Source organism: Thunnus maccoyii, chromosome 18 (genome assembly GCF_910596095.1).
Source record: "Thunnus maccoyii chromosome 18, fThuMac1.1, whole genome shotgun sequence".
In the NCBI taxonomy this organism is placed as follows: domain Eukaryota; kingdom Metazoa; phylum Chordata; class Actinopteri; order Scombriformes; family Scombridae; genus Thunnus; species Thunnus maccoyii.
Genome location: NC_056550.1, coordinates 26,881,018 through 26,900,308, shown reverse-complemented (window position 1 = coordinate 26,900,308; position 19,291 = coordinate 26,881,018). Strand labels below are relative to the sequence as shown.

General features: G+C 40.5%; 1 protein-coding gene across 2 annotated transcripts in view; it reads left to right on the top strand.

Annotated features, from left to right (window-relative positions):
• The first annotated feature begins 237 nt into the window (after positions 1-237).
• gsg1l (gsg1-like) overlaps positions 238-19,291 on the top strand; it is a 46,424-nt gene continuing 27,370 nt past the window's right edge. The window contains exons 1-4 of one of the 2 annotated variants that reach the window (XM_042393342.1): positions 238-1,705; positions 13,542-13,620; positions 13,719-13,810; positions 16,933-16,980. In XM_042393342.1, coding sequence (XP_042249276.1) covers positions 1,369-1,705; positions 13,542-13,620; positions 13,719-13,810; positions 16,933-16,980 — 556 coding nt within the window. In that variant the 5' untranslated portion in view covers positions 238-1,368. The remainder of the gene's footprint in view (positions 1,706-13,541; positions 13,621-13,718; positions 13,811-16,932; positions 16,981-19,291) is intronic. The other variant, XM_042393343.1, reaches the window with a different exon arrangement.

The window sequence follows — 19,291 nt, the reverse complement described above, 5'->3', positions numbered from 1 at the left end:
ACTCCTTATTTATCTTCTACTGGTCCTTTATGCAGCCCCTCAGTTCAGCCTCTGTCTGAAACAGGCCGTTTTAGCTCCTGTCTCTTTAAGGCCCCGCCTCCTGATGAGCCCACTCTGTTCTGATTGGTCAGCTTCAGGAAGCTTCCTCCGGCTCCAGAGGCTACGTAAACAAACTATAGTAGCAGGATTTCACTTCTTTTTCTTGTCTTTTACTCGAAATGTTCTCAAATCCATCCGCACACATTCAAGATGAAATCAGATCTGAAATATGCGAGTGAACAACATGATGACAACAAATGGAAACATTTTAGCAACAACGGCTCAGGAACAGACGGCGTTTATGAGCCTGCACGTCGAGACGATGTCGGCTCATGACCATGTTTAACCTCTGACATCAGAACAGGAAATAAATAACAGAAAACCACAAAAAGCATCATATGTCCCTTTAAACACAGCTTAACAAGTGTTAGTTGCCAGGTTGTGATTCTTTGTGTTTAGTGAGTTATGTTGATACTTTACCCAGAAACACTTTTGGGTTTCTCACTTTCTAACAAACCGTCTCCAGTCTGCAGCTGCACATGTTGTTAATAAATGGATTTTAGACTCTGCAGCTCTTTTCTAAAAGTTCCAAAACAGACAATTAAGGACTCTGCGTGATGAATTAAAGGGCCACTAAAAAAGACAACAGACATTTAATCTGCAACAACTTTTATAATCTGTTAATCCAAAATCACTTTTAAGCAAAATGTTTTAAATTCTTTGGTCTCAGCTTATATTTTGTGTCATTGATCAGGAATCTGAACATCTTTGGACTCTTTCTCCGCCAATCAAGACATCTGAAGGCATCACATTCTGCTCTTGGAATTTTAAAAAATATTTTCTGACATTTTATAGGGCAAAAAAAATGAATGAAGGAAAATAATCGATAGTGAAAGTTGCAGCCCTGGTGGAGGTGTGAGCTCTCTGGGTCTTTTTTCCTTTTTTTATAAGAACAGTCCGGTCACTGTAATGACGCAAAAGAGAGAGAGAGAGAGAGAGAGAGAGAGAGAGAGAGAGAGGGAGAGACTCGGGTCTCAGCATCTCGCCTCCTCAGTGAGCGTCCTGCTCTCTGACAGTGAACCGTCTTGTGTCGGTGAGGCTGGAAGGTTTCAGATGTGACGCTGAAGTAGATGGAAGATCATATTTATAATTTACGTCTCTCTCTCTCTTTTCCCGCGGAGGATCCGGACCACCTGTCACTTCTCTGCGCTCTGAGGACAAACCGGCAGAAAGAGGAGGAAAGAGGAGACGCGCGTAATTCCTCTGTGCGTCTTTTCCGCGCCATGCCTCTTCTCCTCTGATCCTGCCTCCGTCTGCCGCCTTTCTTGGATGAACTTTCTCGCCGCATGCGGTGACGCGGCCGCTCGCACTGAGATCATGAAGACGACGCGGAAATGTCGCGCGCTGCTGTCGGTGGGTCTGAACCTGGTGGCCCTGTTCTTCTCCACCACCGCCTTCATCACCACGTACTGGTGCGAGGGCACCCAGCGCGTCCCCAAGCCCAACTGCAGCAAGCAGCGGCGCCACAACTGCATCGACTACGGCGTGAACGAGACGGACCAGAACAAGGTGCACTACAGCTGGGAGACCGGGGACGACCGCTTCCTCTTCCGCCGCTTCCACACGGGCATCTGGTACTCTTGCGAGGAGAACATCCACGGGGCAGGTGGGTGCATCCATCCAGGAGTCATTACCCTCAAAATCAAGCGAGTTCCGGTCTGATTTTATAGTTAAAGACACTTTAAAATCCTAAAAACAAAGAACAAGTCCAAAAGTGATCGATTATCACCTGATCAGATGTGGCTGTAAAATAACTGATACATGATTTACTTTGATTAATCACCTGCATTAACAAATATAAACATCTTGTTTATCAGCAGAAGTTTAGTTTTTTTGCATCCTGCAGACATCAGATGATTCAGTAAACTGTCATTTTTACGCACGCAAATATTAAAACCTTCTGTGCGTAAATTGCCGTAATTTCAATCAAAGTGTTGTTTATATTTGTTCAGTTTATGACGTACGTTGTCAACACATTCAGGATGCCGCTTTAGGGTTTGAGAGGTTGACGTGTTGCGTTTATGGCGCACTGAACACCGTGTGTACTGAACTGAGTCCGACTCTCCTTGGAATATAAAACAGCTCCTTGGCAGAGAAACAAAAGGGGGAAATTAAACAATCAGAGATGGAAACTGATGGTTTAAAGATGGAAAGAATAGTTGGTTTGTGACAGAAAATTAATTGGAAATCATTCAATGGTTCATTTTTCAAGCGAAAATGCCTTCTGCTTTCTGCTCTCCTTGACTTGTATTTTAGTAAAGGGATTTATTTATTTATTTATTTATTTATTTTTAGTTTTGGACCGTTGGTCTAATAAAACATTTGAAGTTCACCTTGACTTCACCTTGGACTCTGGAATATTGTGAATTGTGATTTTTTTGAGGATTTGTTCATCCAGAAAAGCAAATGAATTAATAATGATGATTGTTGCAGCCCCACGTGTCACTTTTCATTAAGTTCTATTAAAGGAAAAAGCTGGTTCATACTTTTGTTTATTGTCAACAAAACCCAAACCAATAATATAGTTTGTCAATACTTTCTGACTTCCCTTTACTGTCTGTTGTTCTCTGCTCCAAGCTCTTATTGAAGACATAAGATGATAAAACAGCTGTTTTTTGCAAACAATCAAACAGGAGGAAACTGTGCATTTGTCAGGGACTATTTTCAGCGGCGGACTGATACAGATTTGTCAGTATTAATATTTATTGTAACTGTTTCTGTTATTTTATCTATTTGAGAGGTTGAAGCTTAACATTCGTCTACTGGTGGACGGTTAAAAAAACAATCAATGCTTCTCTGAGAGAGAGAGACAGTGATGCTAAATGAGCAAGAGTAGTGCATCAGACGTCAGATGTTTGTGTCTAGACGTGTTTTGGCAGCGTGTAAAAGTAAATAAACAGCTTAGTAAGACACAGAGAAATGGGGCCTGAAGGATGTGAGAAGCTGTGTGTGAGATAAATTAAAGCTGTGTGTGTTCTGTTAGGAGTTTAAAGCTGTTATAAACTTGTGCTGACATTCAGCATCCGGTGTTTCTGCTATAGATTATGAGCGCCTCTGCTAAAATTTCACATGATCATTAATATCAATGGGCTACTAGTGATTTTCACTCACATACTGTGTGAGAACGATAACACTCTACATTATTGTGGAATAGTTTTGAGTCATTGACTAACGCATCAAACCCCAGAATCCTTCCTCTCCTCATTCTTCTATGTGAATACTGTTATAAGAGTAGCGTAGCTGCTTCAGGGTAGTGCGTAATGTGTGTGGTTGAGCGAGTTGAGCGAACGGCAGAAAAGTGACGGTGATGCGAGCGGAGCAGAGGAAAAGGTTCGCAGTAAGTTGTTTGTCTGGCAGTAAATGTACAGAACAGACTACAGCGTGTCAGTTAATAAATGCTGCAGCTTCTTAAGACAAAGTCTCATCTGTTGTTTCCCCAACTGCTGGAAAAGTGAAGTTAGCGACAATAGGTTAGCCTAACCTGACCAGGCTCGCTTAAGGTGGACTGACCCACCAGAATCATCTGAGAAGTCGTCCATGGAAACTGGAAAAGGGCGGACACTTTCAAAAAAATACTTGGCAGGTGATTGGATGGTCCATCTCTATATCACCATCTATCACCGTCTTACATTGCGAGGCAGCTGGATTCGTGACGCTGATGGGACTGAACCACTGGTGGTTTGGACACAAGCGCATAACTTGAAGCCTGATAAGATGGATTCTCGTATGATCTCATGAATGCAGCTGCCTCGCAACGTAAAAACCTCAGCCGCTGTAAACAGAGACCAAAGAAATGTCTGGCTCCTGAGTCTCTGGTGAGTTTGGAGCTTCTATATAAAGATGGACGTAGCGAGGTGTGACGTGCCCTGTTGGTTTCTGTGGGTTAGGGTTTGAAGCCCAGAGTTGCAGCTGATGGTCGGCGCCATCTTGTCCGTTTGGAGTCAGGACCTTCCAAATAAGGACAGCGGGATGTTGCCTTTCATGCTTTAGAAACACGCCCTACTAACTTGGACTCAAGCTAACGCTAGCTTACTGGGAACACCGAGAGCTGCACACTTAGGCTAACATTAGCTACTTTAGCTAAACTGTGCTAACAGGGCAGGCATCATAATAAAGTAACATTAAAGTGAGTGAAATATTGTGACAGTAGTCCGACTCAGTGTGAGTCCTGGACCAACCAACTGTAAATCACAGCTGTCACTAAGCACCCACACAGCAGTCATCAAAGCTACTATAAGTCTTCAAATCTTATTAACGGAACAATAATTTCAAAAATGACCACCAGCACACTTATTAGAGGGTCTGAATTTAGAGATTAAGACCAGAATGACTCATTGAAAACAGTGATTGACTCAGTATTTCTAGAGAGAAGTTGAGGCTTTTTGAATGGGAGTCAGTTGGAGCATCTAGCGACCGTCGGCGGCACTTGCAGGTACTTCAGCCTCAAGTGGCGGTAGTTGCCGTTTAAGCCGAACTCACAACCAATCGCTTTTGGTGAAGACACGCTGTAACACTCTGTCTACACCTGCCGCAGAGCAGAAGCAGCTCGCTCATCAGCAGCGCAGCAGCTTCAAACCTGCATCAGAAGCGTTGAACCAGATAACTGCTGTGTTTAGATGTATTTTGGCAGAGCTCACGGGGCAATACACAATCACTGCAGTTATGTACATAAGATGGAAGACAATAAACTTATTCCTCTAATCACATGAGTTTTCAAAATCTGACACTGTGGGGCCCCTCAGACAAAATTAGGAAAACTGCATTGATATCCCTGGAGTTATGACCCTCAGAAAGAGTATGAATAGTGATCAAATCATGACAAGTGCATGAAAGAAATATTAAACTGATATTTCTGTAAAGAGGATCATGTTTCACCTGATTGGACTCTGATACCCTCTGTTCGTGATTGACTCCTTAGTTGCACCTGTTAAAAAGTAGATCACTTTACACCTTCATCATTCTTCATCATTCAAGTTCAACATCTTTGGAAATACACTTCATCACTTTCTTGCAGTGTTGTTTGATGAGAAGACTGATCTGATACCACTCTCATGTCTGTAAGCTACATATGAACCTAACGCCAGCAGCCGGCTAACGTAGCTTAGCAACAGAGTTGTGATATCTCACTGATCATATATATTGATATTGTTGTTTATCTATTTATCTCCCTGCTGGTGTGTGTTTATGCTGCTGCCCCCCCTCAGGAGCAAATATGGTGGATTTCCTGCTTAGCTCGATGTTTTATTCATGAATCTGTTTGCCAAATGATTTGAACAAATTCAAAATTCACGACGGTGAATGTTAGAAATCCAGACATGTATTTCGAATCAATGAAGCCAATATACATAGTTTAGTTGTTTATATGCTTATTTATGTAGGTTGTATATATTTCAGCTCTGTTTCGTGGGATTAAAGTTTTGATAAACAAGACTGTGAAACTGTGTCCTAAATCCCAAACTAAGTACTAATTCTAAGCAGGTATGTAGTGTTGTTCACACTGGAAAAGGGACAAAAGTATGCAAATGCACAAAGGAAATGGAGGAGCTACTCACAGCTGGACAAAAATAAAAGGTAGTAGTGGGCGGTGGTGAAACAGCTCCAGGAACACCTCAGAAAACAACTAGTGAATATTTGGAAAAAAAAAAAAACTTTAGCTTTAACCATTTAACTGCATTCTGAAGTCATAGTTTGATTTCCTTTGCACGGCACACGTATTGCATCATTTCCTGCAAGTATACAAGAATATGGTACATTGATTTCTAGTATACTGACTGCAAAAAACAGTATAGGGGAGAACGGGGTAACATGAGGCACTTTTTACATATGATGATTTTACTGCAAAATGAAAGTGTATTTGTTTCAAATAACGGTTACTATATATACCTCAGGTTGTTGTGTACCCCTGGAAATTAAGACAAGTTATCTAATTATTATGGTTTAAGAACAATGAGCCATCAAAAAAAATTAGTTCAATGGCACAACTTACCCGTAGGTAGGGGTAAGGTTTAAACTAGTCAAAAATTAGGTATTTATTCATCAACATTGTAACACTTGTAACAGGGATCAAACATTAACAGGAACAGTGTCTCTAGTCTCTAGAATATCAGGAAATAATTTGGGGGGTAAATTGAGCCATTGACTCAACTTGCCCCAACATCACTGGCACGTTTTACCCATAGACTGTATAAAAATATGGACGTAGTTACCGTGACGTCACCCGTTGGTTTCTGAAGAGCGGTTTTGAAGCTCAAAGCGAGCCGCTCCGGCCGTCGCCATCTTGGCAGCACGTGACTCTGTCTAACTCCCAGCCAATCAAAAATGGGCAAAGAGGCGGGCCGAATGGCTGAAACAAGCCACCTAGCGGCTGGCAAACCTGTCACTCAAAGCAGCCATGTACTTCATTATGCATAACTTTACGGCTTAATCAAATTTAAACGGGCGAGTTATAAAAAAATTCACCCCCGTACAGTTATGAAAGAGGAAATTAGCTACAGAGACCAAAACTGTTTTTTGTACCAGGCTGTAAACATGTTTATTTCTGCTGTAAAGTTGGGCATTTTAACATGGGGGTCTATGGGGATTGACTCTCTTTTGGAGCCTCAAGTGGCCGTTCGAGGAACTGCAGTTTTTGGCACTTCCACATTGGCTTCATTTTACAGCCCTGGAGGTTGCCGCTTGGTTTTACCCCACAAACTCCATTTTGACAAAACTGTTTCATACAGTGGCTCAGATCCACAATTATGCTAACTTTATGACCTTGTTTTGTAGCTTACACTGACTTAAATTAACATGTAATAATGTCCAAAACTTATCTTTTTTTAATTAAGATACAAGACTGATAACTTTAGTAACATGATGAATTCACTTGGCATGTTTTACTGACCACTCTCTCGAGTAATGTGAACTATCCTTTCTTAATTTGTGGTCACATGATTACTCTTGCTTATGGTTACCTAGATACAGGAGGTGTCTCTATTTACCCCGTTCTCCCCTACTATGAAAAGTAGTATGTAGTATACAATTAGGATGTAGTATGTAATTGGGACACAGCCTAAAGATGACATATTCTGCACATTTCCAGCTCTATATTTATATTCTGGGGCTCTACTGGAATATCTTGCATGATGTCTAGTTATACTGGTCCTTTATGCAGCCCCTCACAGCCCACTTAAGTTATTACAAGTTATCCTGAGGGCGACACAGCAATCCTTCCAATAGTTGGTGAGAATTTACTATGAATGGAAATGTTCAACGTCATCGTGGGGCTAGAGGGACGGTGAGAGAATCACCAAAGTCAGAGGGATCATCCTCAGAGGAAGGTCAAACCAATCCATCAAGTAGTTGTTGAGATATTTCACTGGAAGATAGGTGAGAACTTTGACCAGCTGGTGGCGCTGGAAGAAATGTAAATTAATCGCCAAAGTCATGAAAATTCATCTTCTGGGCTCCTTGAACTTTGTGAACTGAATTTACATCCAATACTTATTGAGATATTTCACTCTGAACCACAAATGAGAACCTCATGGTGGCGCTAGAGAAAAAGTCAGAGGATCACTAAAGTCAGTAGGATTCATCCTCTGAGGAACATGAATGTCTGAACATTTCATGGCGATCCATCCAATAGTTGCAGGTTGTCTCATATAAACTAAAATTTCCTCTCAATCTGATCGGTCCCAACCATCTTCATCTTTATGGCCCTGCAGGATAAAGAGGGTTTTGATGTCACTGAGCAGAGAGTTACGTTAATTAACATTTTACAGCGTGACATTTTACCCTCCCTCTTTCATTCATCCATCCACGTTCTTCTTCTTCTTCTGTGACGCCACTCTCTCTGTTACTGTTTGCCTTTAATAGAACAAAAAAACTCCTTCAAACCACCTCTCATGTTTGCTCTAAGGACATGCGAGAGGAGCAGAGAGCGGCGGCAGCACATCCTGAGGAGATGATAGAGACACAGAGCCACCAACCATCACTAATTAACATTCATTAACTTCCAAAAATGTTCCCGGCTGATCAGAACACAACTGGATTTCAATCAGCTTTCAGGCTCAGTAAGTCTTAAACATTAGTCTTTATGTATTTAAGTCACATCTAGAGAGTTTATAAAGTGCTTTTACGCAAAGTCAAAGTCTGAAGTAATAAAATAGAGAATATATTGATGTTTTGAGCTTGAATAAACAGTTTTTTCTAGTTGCTACCTGGAAGAGCAAAACAACATTGCATGTTAAAACCAAGTGATTATTGTTGTAATGTCATTTTAACCCAAACCACATTTTCCCTAAACCTAACCAAGTGATTTTTGTGTTTTGGAAGTCATGACAACTGTTGTCCTACAGAAAAGGGCTAAACATTTCCATGTGTCATTCTGGACTACCAGCGTATTTTGTCGTTTTAATTTAGAGGATGTTTTGGAAATCTAAATCCTTTTTAAAGGAAAATTGTGGTTTATTACAATCAAACCTGGATCTTATTTTCGTTGCTGTGGCAACTGTTGGTTGAGTGCATAAAGCACAACAAACTGGACAATGGGATTCAACTCCTGCCTCATGCTTTAATTACAAGTTGAATTGAGGGCAGATACAACAAAGAAACCAAATGCTGCACACTGTATACTGTATAAGACAGCATGTTGACAATGAACAGTGTTCACTGCCGACATTTTCTCCATCTGTCCACTCCTGTTTTTTATGGTTTAGACGACTGACACTTTAGAGACAGTGGCATCTGTTGAATTTTGAAAAAGTAACAACTGACTTGAATCATGAGACAGGATATGTCCCCTGTGCTTTCTGCACCTACCCAAACATCCACCACAACAACAGACGGCTGACATTTAACTGAACGACAACACACATTCAGTACATTTACTTTTTATATCTGGCATCTTTCAGGAAAGTCTGCACTAGTGTAGATCAGCTGGTCTGACTGGTGTAGGGGGGCAGATGTTTGGATTGTAGTGAGAAAGTTGCTGGTTTGATTCCCACAATTGACAACTTTACTGTAAGTTGTTAAAATGTTTGTTTTTGATAATTTGGCCTCAAATTTAAAGGATGTTCCTCCACTCTGTTTGATTCTGAGATACTTTTAAAGCTGCATTGATGATTTTATTGGAGATATTCTGAAGATTGTCACCTGTCATCATGGACAGAGGGTCGACTAATTGGCTTTAATCATCTCTGGTGTTAAATTGTCCGATGATAGGAAGCTTTTCTGCTTGTCTGAACAATGCGGACACACTATCCAGCAATAATTTATCAGTTTGCTTATTATGCATCCTTCTAAAATATCTCTGCTGTAGTTTAAACATCACGTTCCTCCTGAGAGGGAGACAACGGGTCATAATTATTATGCAAAAGCTCTCCTAAGTCAGATTCACCAAACTCTCTTAATCACTGGTTTCAACTTGATGAACACCACCTGTTCACGAGTAGGTGATGGAGAGTTCGTCATTAGCAAGATCGACACCCCCTAATTGTGGACGACTTTCACTCACAAAACTGTCACCTTTATTATATATTAGAGGACCTGAAGAAAATTACAGCTGTCAATGCTGTGTCATCATCATCAGAGCCGTGACAGAAATTAAGAAGGTTAGATGCCAGAAAATGTCTCGCTAGTGCCGCGTTCACATCGTAGAGGATGGATGGTAAACTGTAATGTTTTAAGCTAGTTTGACTTAAAACTTAAGTTCTGCTGCTGCCTTAAAAATGTGAGTAAACTGAACTTAAGTTCAATAATTAGTTCAAAGTCGTCTCATGAGCTGTGAAAGTAAAACTGTAAAACTGAAATAAGTTAACTCAAGTAGTAGTCACGACAAAGGGTTACAATCAGATTTATTTCCCATTTACAGTTTGAAGGATCCATTTTTCATTTAACATAAAGAAAAGTAGTTTTTGCAGAGTTAACACAAAGTCATTATGCAAGACTGCTCTCAGTGACATTATTAAATTAGAAGTGTACAGGGGAAGGGACCAAATTTGATATTAATTTCCATCATGATTTGCATTGTTTCCATTACTATGAAAAGAAAACTACAAAAAAAAAGAGTCTTAGGAGAGTTTTAAGTCTCAAACAATGCATGCTGGGAACTCAGTTTGATTTCTGATGTTTTACAGGGTAGAAATGTGAATAACTTGATTACAGAGTTGGTTGTGTGAAGGTTAACAATACTTTGCATTGACACAATTACAATATATTTGATTAAATTTGTGTTTAATTACATTGAACAATGGCTAACAAAGGCTTTTCCTTTCCTCCCATTTTCTTCAAATGCATCTTGGCTCATTCAGGAAATCATACAGCCACTTAGTCATTATTATTATTATTATTATTATTTTTATTATGTCCTATAATATTATTCTGAGCCTGAAAAGGATGTCAGAGTCATTGTACTTGTAGTCTTTCACAAACTAGTTAGACTATAGATTTTATTTAGATCGTTTATATCTAATTATATTGCTCCTTCACATCTGTTTTGTTGTTTCAGTAATAAACATATTTTAATCTACTTGTGTTATTTCATTTTATTTATATCAGTCATCCATCCTTGAGGAGCCACCTTGTAGAAGTCTGATTGTCTGTCCAGGTCCTGACTTCACTGAACTTTTAAACCTTTGTTAATCATGAATGTACTGATAGTATATCTGTAAATCTTTTGTGTTATCTTTTGCCCCGCTGCTGTCTCCTCTGTATCGAGATAGAGAGGGCCACTTGGGCAATTAAAGGTTAAATTAAAAACAGTCATGCTGTCAGTGAGGCTTACTTGCTTCATTACATCAGTACAATCTGGCACGACTGATGAAGATGCTCGTAAGCAGCTAAGCTTGATACTGTGAGGACGTTTGAACAGCAGTAATGAGAGCAGAAGAGGCTTTAGTTTGCAGAAAGTTCACTTTTTCTCCTCATAGTAACAACACTGTTTTCACCTTTCAGCAGCAAATTTTTAGTCCTTAAAAAAAAACCATACAGTTTCATCCACTAGGTGTGTGTCTGCAGTAGTTGCTGCTGGTGTTTTTCCTTTTACAAAGTTTTACAAAATTCATTCAGTTAAAGTCCAACTGAAATCACATTTAATCATCAAGTACATTTAATCAAGCGCTCCTTTTTATCTCAGCCGGCTGGTGGTGGTGGGGGGGGTTGTTGTTGTCTGTGTTTGACAGCTGCTGGGGTGGCGTGTCAGTGTCTGTGTTTGATTGACAGTTGCTGGAGAGTGTGTCGGTGTCTGTGTTTGACAGCAGGTGGAGGGGCGTGTCGGTGTTTGTTTGATTGACAGCAGCTGGGGAGCATGTCAGTGTCTGTTTGATTGACAGCAGCTGGGGGTGTGTGCCGGTGTCTGTGTTTGATTGACAGCTGCTGGAGAGTGTGTGTTGTGTCTGTGTTTGATTGACAGCAGCTGGTGGTGTGTGTCGGTGTCTGTGTTTGATTGACAGCAGCTGGGGGTGCGTGTTGTGCCTGTGTTTGATTGACAGCAGCTGGGGGTGTGTGTCTTTGTCTGTGTTTGACTGACAGCAGCTGGGGGTGTGTGTCGGTGTCTGTGTTTGACAGCAGGTGAAGGGGCGTGTTGGTGTCTGTGTTTGATTGACATTAGCTGGCAGGCTACTGGTGTTACACCGTATAAAGGCAGACAAAGTAAACAAACTGCTGTAGCTAAAAGTCATGGACAGACAGCGTGTCGCTAACAGGGACTTTGAAGATCAACAACCAAACCAGCATCTAACAGGTCCAAAGTGACATTAATAGGTATGTTTACATGCTGTTTAATGTGCTGCAGCTGAGCAGCTAATTAGCTATCTAGCCTGCTAACTGATGTGAGCGATGAATGTTTATTTAGTAGCTTGTTCAAGAAGCTAACGTGCAGGTCAAGACATGCTCATATTTGTAAGTTAGATAAGAAAGAGACTTTAGCAGGAAAGCTAATGTGGGTTGTTGTTCAGAGTCTGTGGCTCTTGTGTTGTGTAGCAGGATGCAATCAGGCTCAGTGTGACCGTCTGCTCTGCCGATGATAGAACGACACCTCATCGCTTCATGCAAAGATTTGATTTGCTGTATGAAAATACAATAAATCTCCAGCTTTGTAAGCGGATAATGATCCATTATTTCGATGAAATAATGTAAAACTAGGGGGACTGCTGCCCTCAAATTAATGCCCAATAATGGCCCAACCTTTGGGTGTTGGGAACAAAAGGAGCATCGGGTGTGACAGTTTGTTTTATTCTGTGTTGTGTGTCATGATGTTGCCACAAAAAGACCCAACGTGACAGGATTTTTTATGCCTCTGTTTGTCATTGAACAAAAGGAGCTTAGATTTGTCTTCAACTGTGTAAAGAGATGTTACCCTCTGTGCACGCACACACACACACACACACACACACACTTTCTTTCTGCTGACTGAGTCCACCTTCACCGCTCAGTGACCATGAAAGGATCCAGCTTCACTTTCATTCAGACAACACAGATTACATACGGAAACAAGTTGTCGGTGCCGTCAGGTGGAACAGTGAAGTTGGTCTCTTACCCGTCACCTCTGTCCTGATGGGTAAGTTGGTTGGGACTCTTGGCCAAGTCAGTGCAAGAATTTATGACTCTGACAAAAACATTATGTAGTCTGATCTCCACAGCTGCAGGTCAGATAATAAAGTGTGGACAAAGACAGTTCTTGGGTTAGCATATTTGTTTGTATGTGATTAAATTGAGGTCAATTCCATCAATCTATTCGGGTTCCTTTTAAAGTAAAGAAGTTGTATTAAACTTTTTCTCAAAGTTGGCTTCCTCTCACCTGTCCAGTCTGCACCTGGCAGATACAGCTGACTAATGCAGACAGAGTCACAACTGCAGAAGTAATGGTACGTTAGCCGCTGTTTCACGAAACCATTCATACTCATTACAGTCGCAATTAGCCCCGAATGACATGGGATCACTGATTAAACAGACTGCAGAGCTGCTGGCTGCACAGAGGGGGGAATAATGAAAGACTGCTGAGACAGTGAGAGTGGGGACTGCGAACTGAAAATACAAGAAAAGGAATTTGGAACCACCTGAAGCCTCTTTAAAATGAATCTCTTCCATTACAATCTAATAGACTGGAAGCGTGGCGATAGGGATTTTCTGGTTAATTGACATTTTGGTGTGTGTGCAGTAGGAAGGTGTAGGAATACTGATTGTGCTGTTAGTTAGTCCTTTCGTCAGGTCACAGACAAGTCCGCTCACTCTTTAATTACATTTTAGATTCATGTCCTAATCAGACGCTGCGCTGCTCACCTTTCAGCTGTAGCAAATTTTCACTGCAGCATGAACACGTTCATGTTTCCTCATCTCTCTCTCTCTCTTCACTTCCCTAGAGTTTTAACCTTGGAAAAAGATGAATTATAATCAGTTTTTCTCTGAAGTGTTTAACAAAAAGCATGCTGCATTATAATATGTTTGTCCTTTTATTTTTTACACAGATTCACATATTTATTTCAGTTTCAGCTGGCACCTAGCTAACAAGATGGAGGATTTGGTTGACATCCAGGGTGGAATCAGGTGAACAAGCAGGATTATCAGCTCACATGCAGTGCGCAGTTCACTGTTACTGACAGGTTTGACCCCAAAAGCATGAGTTCAGTTTACTTTGTCAACAGGCAAGGTCAAAACCAAACCAAAACAAATCCAACAAGGGACAGTCAAGGAATCCAAGGTCCAGAAAGAAGGCAAGTAGGGTCAAAACAGGCAGGTCAGAAAAAAACAAAAACAGGACTGAAGAATACTTTTTAAGTTGGTGAAACACACAAAACAATCTGGCAGATGTGGGACTAAGACAGACTGTCCGCACTGTTATTTGCAAGTGATCAGATCGGATTTGTGTGTCCAGACATCATCAACCTATCTGCATAGAGTTGCTGTGGTAATGACGTAGGCGTCAGTAACTACGTACACTGGTGACGCAGCTTCCCGACACAGAAGCATGAGAAACGGAGATCCATCATCCCCCCCCCCAAAAAGTGCCAGCAGACAATTTATTCCACAGACTGTTTTGTCCTTGTGAGAGGAAACTGAACAGCAGGTTATCATTTGATTGTATTTCCTCTATGTTTCATACATGTTACAAATAATGTTCTTAAGTTCAGTTTAGTGTTATTTCACACGTTCCAAATGCCTTCATGCTGCGTCTATCTTAAACTTAGTGTAAAATGAGACAGTTGAGTGTTAAGTTAGTTTATTCTGTTGTACTTTTGTCTGAGCCGGTGAGACAAATCATAGTTATACAGATTTCTATGTGTCAGTCTGATAAACCTTTAGAGGACAGTGTTGTTTGTTCTTAATTTATTATGGTAGCATTGTTATTTTGTGATGCTGTTTGGTCCGTGCTTGTGTGCTGTCATATATGGTCGTGAAGAAAAACTGTTCGTAGGTTAGTTTAACTCTTGACTTTTGTTTCTATCTGAGGGTTGTTTGCTAACCTGTAAGATTAACTATAGATGTTTTAAACTCTGTACAATAGTATTTAAAGGACTGGCTGAGTGTCAACTTTTCAGACAAAGAGAAGATAGCGAGGTGGTATCTTTGTCTCCAGAAATATAATGCATTGTACTTCTGATTGTATTATTTGATAACATTATTTCATAACCTGACGATGCTCTCTTTGTGTATTTATTGAGTGATCAAGCGATTTTCCACCACATCCTCCACTACTGCTAGTAGCAGCATGTATTCTGCTCAACCGCTCTGATGCACTTCTGTCACTCTGGATCTGATGTTGTTGTTGTGTGTTGTGTTGCAAGTGACACAAAAGACGCTTTGAAATCCGATTTAAGCATCTGGACGGAGACGCATCTATAGAAATCTGATTGGAATCGCATTTCAAACCATCTCCAAATGTGGCTTGGATATGATTTGCAAAAATTTCATGTGGTTTTTTGCTCTCCAGACTTTCTAAAATCAATCTGGATACAATCTGGATACAATCTGGATATGCCAAAAACGGATTTGGGCTGGCAGTCTGAACAAGGCCTTAGTGACATGGCATGAGAACAAAAACCCACATGAACATAACTGAGAGTTAGTGAGATACGTGACAAGCAGGACATAAACAACGGCTGAACGAGTGATGTTTAAATCACACGCTTCATGTACGTCATCATTTAGTCTGTTTACATAACACTTTGTCGCATTTTGGTTTCATCGATACACCAACTTTTCCACCTCAGTCAAGCATAAAAACTTTGATCACCAGGATACTTATTCTGTCAGTTTTCCAGTGTAAAGCGCACTATATACTCAAAATCTCCTAATTTGTATGTAGAGTATGTGTGCGACTGATTATGTGGCTGAAGAAGGGCATAAGACAGAGCACCCAATAACATCGGACCATACATATTTTCTACTTATCATATAGAACAATATACAGGTTCATTTCAGCGTCTGACTCTTAAATTAGCCTCAGTATCTGGAAGTGAGTCTCTCCATCAGTTTTTTGGGCGGGGGGTTGGTTGGGGATGCAGTGTGAGGGCGTTTGGTGTTCAGGCTAGTTATGGATGGACCTGCTCGCTGTCTGTGACACTACCGAGGCTGAGTTATGGCTCGCGTTGTGGCTGCTGATCTGTGACCTGCAAGGTCCCACTGAGCGCTGATCAACTCTCTGCAGCCTGAAAAAACTGTAATGGGAAAAAAAGAGGATACGGCTCCATGTAAAGCACTACATGAACATGAACTCATCCCGTATGAGGTAAATAACATGAACTCACTATGAAGCATTGTTATAGATGTAAATACAACATTCAATAATTCCACTAAACACCACTTTAGTTTTCACTGAGCCGACATAAACATCACATAGCCGGTTAATTAAGTGATGTTGCAAAGTGATGAACTTGCTCCATTTTTGTCCAAAAACTATTAAAAACAGATCAGTGAGTCACACCGCTGTACTGGGTGACATGTTCCTTCATCATGAAGAGTTTGGTCACGTTAGTTTGTTTAAAAACGCCTCCAAAGACTAATAACAGTGATCAAGTTTTCAGTCTCCAGAGAGTAGTTCTGTGTAAGGCAGACACTACTGAGCATGTGCAGGAACATGGTATTGTTTACTCCGTTAGCTTGTTGTGCTACATATCACAAACTCTTGACTTTGTACTGAAGTCCTTTGAGCAATTTACAATGTATTATAAAGTCAAACCTGCACGTGCTCAGTAGTGTCTGCCTTACACAGAACTACTCCCCTAAGAGTAGTTCTTTCACACCTAACGCAAAACAAGAAAGGACATTTAGCTTTATGTGACAATAATGTAAAAAAAAAAAGTGCTAGCTTGGCTACCCTCGTCGGTCACGTGATCCTCTCCTTGCAGGTCATAGTCGTCTGTCGAGAGTCTCTAACTGAAGATGGTGCTACAGTATATAATGTCAGTAAAGGTGACAATGACAAACTCATCCTGGCAGTAGAAATTGATCTGCTACAAACAAAGTGTTGTCGGATAAGATGAGCAGCAGGATGACATTCAGGAGTCACTGTGTCTGTTTGCACTGCAGTATTATTAGCTTGTATTCTTTGTAAATCGATTTGAAGCTAACGCTCAATTTATGCTTTTCCCTCCTGGTGTCTCTCCACCTCATGCATTCATTTCCATCCTTACATCCTTTTCTCCTTCTCACTAATCACCTCATCCTCTGCACCTTTCTATCTTATTTTTTCCTCTCCCTCTCTCCCTCTTTTTCTCATTCCCTCTCTCTGCTTCATTCCCAGCTCATTTCACCTTGTATTCCTCACCTTTCCCCACCTCTTTTCCTCTTCACATCCCTCTCTTCCTCCTCCCCTTCACCTCCCCTTTCTCTATCTCTGTCTCTCTCTCTCTCTCTCAGGTGAGAAGTGTCGGAGCTTCATTGATCTGGCCCCGGCGTCGGAGAGAGGTGAGTAATGACGGTCATTAGGCATCGCCACCACTCCCTGCCGCTCCCCACCTGTTCGTCAGTCCGAGGGGGAACCAGGGAAAAAAAGGACAATATATATATTACAGTACTTTTCAGGACTCTTTTAGTGCTTGTTTGGAGTTCTCAGAAGGTTTAGCCACATTTACCTACAGAGAAGAGGAATGTTATTTCTAATGTTTTTGCTTCACATCCAAAATTTATTTTTAAATGCAGCCCTCAAAGGTCTCTTAACAAATGATATAGGTGGATCTGGAAGCTCTGTGATGTAGTGACTACTCGGTTAATGAACTGCTGAAGCTCATACATTATCCAGTCTGGCTGGACTGGAACTGGCCAGTCATGAAAGCTCCTGGAACTTCTCTCTATTTTGTTTCTACTATTCTGTTTACTCCTCCTGGCAATTTGTTCAACATTACACAACATTTAATTCAGTAAAAAGTTTTTGAAGAGGGAAAAAGAAGCTCTCAGAGCTAACAAGCTTGCTTGTAAACTGGTTAATTGGTCACTGACAGAACAAAAACTTCACACAGTTTTAGGGGTGCAAATTGTAAAATTACTTTAATCGATAGTTGGCCACTTGAAGAATCAATAATCGATTAATAACTGCTAATTAAATAAATACGGTGGAGGTTTTTCTATAATAAAACTGTTTTTTAACTACTGACGTCACCTATGTTTGCCGTAAAATCTGAGTAGGGGAGGATGTTGCACAACTCTACACATTTGGGTTTTGGCTTAATAATTTTTTAAAATATTTGGAGATTAATCATGTTTTATACAAGCAACATACACATCTCCGCTACAAATAAACACTTGAAGTTTGTTTCTAGGACCTGATGTTCTTGTATAATTGCACCGAAAGTGGCAGAAATGAAATGTTACCACAAGTTAACTGTGAGAGACAGACGGTTAGTTGTAACACTCGCTAGAAGAGTCTGTTTGAACCAAGCGGCAACAACCACGGCTTGAAACTGCAGCCAATGTAGAAGTCCCTTAAAATGCAATACCGACGGTCACTGGATGCTGGCTCCAACAGACTTTTCAACAGGTCATTATGGTCCATCTTTATATACAGTCTATGGTTTGAACACAATTAATTCAATACAATTCTATCTATATAGTGGATACTGTTTGTAGATCCATCTAAGATAGATGATATCCACACATCTATCCATCCCTCATCTAACCATCCATCTATCATGGATGGAAAGACTGATACATAGATGGATAGATATGTGTGGATATCATCTATCTATCTATCTATCTATCTATCTATCTCCATCCATGATAAATGGATGGATAGATAGGTATGTGTGGATATCCATCTTGTCTTTCCATCTGTATCATGGATGGATGGATTGGTATCCACACCAGTCTATTTATCTATCATCCATCTATTGTTCTACCATCGATGAATATTCAAATGGATGGACCGATGGATGGAGTATAAAATATATACTGACAAGAAACTGTGCGTCAAACATTGACACAAACAGCATAGGTCAGCAACAACATATACATTGTTAATCTGAAAACTTTGAACTGTTTCAAAGTTCATGTCAATATACAGTATGTAATAAAAAAAAAAAGGCTTTAATCTGCCGATCATATTGGCTGACAAACCCTGAAACAAGCACGTCAACACAGTAGCACAAGACAAAAATGAACAAATTAATGATTGTGAAGGCTCAGAATAGTTTGAACTCCCTGAAATGAGCCGAGCTGCTCATTCTCATTCCTTCCCTTTCCTCTCAGTCAAATACTGGCTGCTACACCAGCGAGACAAACCAAAACCAAGGCTTCATTAGATTACCAAAGTAGTCTACGGACTAAAGACACACGTGAAAAGCATGAATTAAAAACACATTCACAAGCCTGACAGCATTTTTTTTTCAAACCTGAAAAACTAAAAAGGCCCAAATGACCAAACATGACAAACACTAAGAATGTGTTAATAAGGGTTGGAACTACATGCATAAAAGTCTGGGGAGCACCCTGGATTAATTTAATGTCACTTATGGAACAAAAAAAGGCCTCAATCAGCTGACCAATATATCTATCTAGCAATATAACAACACAGTTCTATCAGTCTTCTTTTAAACACTTTTAATAAACTCCTTTACGTACAAGGAGCAGGAAGTGCTTATTGGCTTTTAGCTGGAGTAAAAAGCTCCCAGAGATTAATTTTACTCTATGTGTAAACTGATTTGTTCATTCATTTAGTATCGTATCAGTCTTTTTTGAGATGCAAAGCACTCTTAGTCATTCACTGACACTTAACCACTCTGCC